Raw genomic sequence first — 5,000 nt, 5'->3', positions numbered from 1 at the left:
AAAGAAATGTAACGAAATTTAAAGTTACATCTTAGTTGTTCCTTTTGCAACCATCTCCGGATGTTCCAGCCGCGACCATCCTATATATTTCCCTCCAGTTGCCAGTAATATCTAAAAGTCACATCAAATTTCGAAGCAGGGGTTGAGCTCACCATCTTCATTTCCTTGTGCATAAAAAAACAAAAGGTAAAATCATTTGATGGTAGGATCAGTACGAAAAACTTAGAGTGCTCCCAGCGATCCCCGCCGGCTTGAATACGAAAAGCCTGCAATGATGAAATATAGCCTCTGCCCGCGCGTCATCCATCGGTCTCCGTTCACGACGAGGCAATAATCGAAGGGAGCGATCGGGGCCATTCGTATTGCGACGTTAGAGGTGAAATTCCGGCGGGAAGCTTGTGCAGGAAACCATAGTCGATTCCGTGGGTGTATGGTTTCAAGACAGAAACTTAAAGGTATCACCAGGAAGAGCACCACCAGGAGTAGATCCTGCGACTTAATTTGACACAACACGGGAAAACTTACCCGAACCGGACATTCCACAGACACATGTACCCTCAGTGTAGTTCTCAGAGGTTCAGCGTGACACAGAATATGACAAGGCTGGCCCTTTGAATTACAGGTACAACTCATTTATGCCAGCTGGGTGGAATGGAGCAATATGAAATAAAGTGTCTTGCTCAAGGAAACAACGCGTTGCCGGGAATTGAACTGACGACCTTACGATCGTGAGTCGAATGCCCTAACTACTAAGCCACACGCCTTCAGATACATACATATACACGCATACAAACACGAACTGCTGCAAAGACAGTCGTCGGTCAACGATCGGTGGAGGATATACATGCTGTTCGATCGAATTACCCCCAACACGCTCTATTCGCTAATAGGATTGTATCGTCTTACTTAAAATGGAAATTATTAATTACGAAAAGCGGCTGCTCACTATAATAATCATCTAAAAATTAGCGCGATTAATTTTCACTTTTCATTATCATTCTCGTAACCGAATACATCTTCTAATTCTACTTCTGTCACACGGAAAAATAGAAAGCGTCATTCATCCATTCATTCATTCATTTCTTCTCCTTCCGACCCCCCCTCCACACACACACAACCCCTCCAGGTCCCCCTCCTCCTCACCACCATCATCATCCTCCTCATCATCATCATCAGTCGTAACACCACCTCCACCACACCAACGCACTTTATGATCTTTTGCATACTTCTACCCCACCCACCCTACCATTCTCCCCTTTTATTTGTTCCTTGTCAGTTGTCCATTAAAACTGCTTTTCACGTGAGCCCCTGACACGTTCAATCTCACCTGGTCACTCTAGACAAGCCGCTGAAACTATTAATCATTCAAACAGACAGTCCATACCGTGTCCATCGCCCACCACTAAAACCATTGTCCAAGTCACGGATGCTGTTATTCTGGTGTTGTTTTGTAATCGTAATGGTGGTGTTGCAGGACTGTAATGGTGGTGTTGCAGGACTGTAATGGTGGTGTTGCAGGACTGTAATGGTGGTGTTGTGACATAGCAATGGTAGTCCTATAACTCCTGAGTTATGCATATACACCCATTGCCTTTTTTTTTCTATCTTCGATCGCATTGTTTACATAGGCGTATTCGTATATGAAACGTCTTAATTTTCAGTGTTGGTTCTAAATTCTATCGAGAATCTGTAGAGATAACTTAAAAGTGATGACATCGCATTGCTAGTACAAAAAAAAATTACGACAAAATATTTTGTCTTATAAACATTTAATTGATTTATAAACCTTCTAATTCACCTGTTACATGGAATGAATAAATTCTCATTCATTCATTCTTCTTCTTCTTCTCATTATTATTATTATTATTATTATTATTATTATTATTATTATTATTATTATTATTGTTATTATTATTATTATTATTATTGTTATTATTATTATTATTATTATTATTATTATTATTATTATCATCATCATCATCCTCATCCTCCGTCATCATTGTCGTCATCATCATTTTCTTATTCATCTTTGCTTCTTCTTGTTTTTTCTCCTCTTCTTCTTTGTTCTTGTTTCGCTTTTTGGTCTTCTTTGTTATTTTTCTTATATGTATTGCTATTGTTTTTTTGTTTGTTATTATTGTTATTATCTTTATTATCATTATCATTATCGCTGCTCTTATTTTCTCTTCTTCTGCCCCCACTTTTAATCTTAATCATATTCTGGTATTCCTACCACCAATTAACAATCGTGTTGTGTCTTGAGGTATTGTAAGGAAACATGTTGGAATGTGGCGTTATTGTAACGCTGGAGTTATGGTTCTATAACTGATGTGCTGTAATGTTGTATTGCAGTGATATGATAGCAGCGTTGTGGTATTACACTTCTGTGCTTCCGTAATGTTGTAATAACGGAACTGAAGCGTTGTGACATCAGTGATGATCACATCGTGGTGACTGGGGGCGGTGTGTTGCTGGTATTCTAATTGTGGTTTTGCAGTGTTGCGTGTTGTCGCGTTGTCATGATTGTTATGGTATTGTAAGTAATGGCCGCGTTGTGGGTTTGTAATGATGATTTTGTGTTGTATTATCCTAATGGTAGTGCTGTGGTCTTGTCGATTTCTAATGACCGAGTTGTAGCATTGTGGGGACAATATTTCTTCTGTCATCGTAATGGAGGAGTTGTGATATATCAAAAGGATGTGTCATAATATTATTCCACATATACAAAAACAGCCATACCAAAACAATCCAACATGCCTCCATCAACAGCCGCTCCACGGATATCATTATGGTTTCGACACATGGGCAGTACCATTCACTCCAGCGGTGTCAACAGCACTAAAGATTATAATCGGTGGGATTAAATCGGGTCGTAGTTCAAATTTAATATACGAGGGGGCCGTGGATTTGAACTCAGGACCTCAAAAATCAAAAGCAATAATGTTTGGTCAGGCATTCTTACACTTCTACCAATCCCTCGTCTCGGAATAGGACGTTTCCATCGATGCCAAGGGAATAAAATACACAGCTGTCCTCGTTGGCACTTGAACTTAGAACGCAAAAAAAAACCCGAACAAATACCGTAAGGAATTTTTAATCCGCCATTATTACAGTACCAAGCTAGTCTGGTACTTTTCATCGACTCAGAACGAATAAAACAGTACAACTAATCGTGGCGGAATTCGAACTCAAGACACAGGGAGGTGAAACAAATACAGCAAGAGAACTTTATCCGGTGCTGTAACGACTCGGGCTTCGTCGCGTTTGTAGTAATCGTTATTTATTTTTGAGAAATCCTATTGTACGTATCTTTTTGTATCCATTGCTAGTTCTATGCAATTTCTAAAGTGTTGCTTCCTTGTTCAAAAGCTGCAGCTAAAGAAATTAACAATATGTTTGCATGACTCGCTAAATTTCCAATTAGTTAGCATTTCACACAATTCTTTTACAGGAATTCTATATCTTTAAATGGACGTCGTTCACTGAACTGACGCCATGTTTTCTGCAGATATTTATTATGTATTTATCTATCTATTTTGTCTTTAAAATATTCAGTCAAATTCTACTTTCTAACACTTAAGCTGACACGCATTTGTACGAAAGCCGCTGTGGTCGTTCTGAGAAGCCCAAGTTATAGGTTCTTTGCACTTGTCACGGTTACTATCGCAAAGTTAATGCTATCGGGTTTAGACAAAAGGCTACAACTGATATAAAGAAACAATGAACGAAGGAGATAAAGCAGGAATAAGATGACGAAGGAATTTAAGAATGAATGAAGATTATTATGAAAGAATACGTAAATGAAAGCTTGGATAAATGAGAGGATGAATGTGAAAATTAAAGAATGCGAATTAGACAGAAAGAGAGAGAGAAGGGGGAGAGAGATGGATATACAGAGATAGGCTGATAAATAAATAGATAGATAGAGAGATAGAGAGAGGGAGAGAGCAAAATAAAGAAAGAAAAATAGAAAGAAACAGAGGTAGATAGATAGATAGATATATATAGAGAGAGAGATAGAGAGAGAAAGAGAGAGAGAAATAGATAGATAGATATATATATAGAGAGATAGATAGATAGATAGATAGATAGATAGATAGATAGATAGATAGATAGATAAGTAGATTAAAAGAAAGAGAAAGGATATTAATTATGATACGAATTAATCAAGTGATTATTCAATTAAGAAAGAAATTAATCAAAATGATGGATAAATTACGCAATTATGTAACTATCGCATTTATTTTCTACTTCACAGATGTGTTTTATGAACCGAGCTTTGGAAAATGTGATAAACGAAAATTCAAGGATCGCCAAAAGAATCCGGTAGGTTTTATCAAAATCTAATAAATCATCATAAAAAAAAATATGAAAAAAAAAAAAAAATACAGCTCAGCCAATGCAAACGTCTCCGTTTATGTACACCTGAGTAAATAAGATTTCAGAGAGTCTGTTTTCCATTTTAGTCTTTGACTGAAACCATTTTCGTTGGTTTTGATGTGTTAATACAAGAATCAACGCTCAGCCATTGAAAATACACGCAAATTGGTTCAGTTCGTTTGCTACTCCCTCTCCCCCTCCCTTTCCATCACACCCTCTCTCTCACTCTCTTTTCCTCCCTCTCTTTCTCTCATCCTCTTCGTGTTTCTCTCCCTCTTTCTTAACGCATTATTTCTTTCTCTCCTACACCTTGTCACTCTTTCTCTCTTGCCATCTTTCTCTTCTACTATCTTTCTTTCTACATTTTATTTCTTTCTTTCATTCACTCTCTCTTTCTCTCATTCTCTCATTCTCTCCCCGCTTCTCTCTCACAACCTCTGATTCTCTCTTACTCTCTCTCTCTCTCTCTCTCTCCCTCTCTCTCTCACTTGCATTCTTTGTGTATGGCTCTCTCTCTCTCTCTAGTCTTGTAGCCATCGGGTATTTAAATTTCGTTACTGCATGTTTGAGAATTGTATTTCTCGTTTATCTGTCCGAAGATGTGTTTCCATACGCATGCT

At 38.0% G+C, this 5,000-nt stretch overlaps 1 protein-coding gene across 1 annotated transcript in view; it reads left to right on the top strand.

The window, feature by feature from the left end:
* Window positions 1-5,000, top strand: part of LOC106869877 (guanylate cyclase soluble subunit alpha-2) — a 316,455-nt gene that overhangs the window by 143,747 nt on the left and 167,708 nt on the right. The window contains 1 exon segment of the mRNA XM_052975145.2: window positions 4,259-4,326. Coding sequence (XP_052831105.1) covers window positions 4,259-4,326 — 68 coding nt within the window.

The sequence above is a fragment of the Octopus bimaculoides genome, chromosome 20, assembly GCF_046866305.1.
Source record: "Octopus bimaculoides isolate indiv1 chromosome 20, ASM4686630v1, whole genome shotgun sequence".
Taxonomy (NCBI): domain Eukaryota; kingdom Metazoa; phylum Mollusca; class Cephalopoda; order Octopoda; family Octopodidae; genus Octopus; species Octopus bimaculoides.
This window is presented reverse-complemented; position numbering and strand designations above follow the sequence as displayed.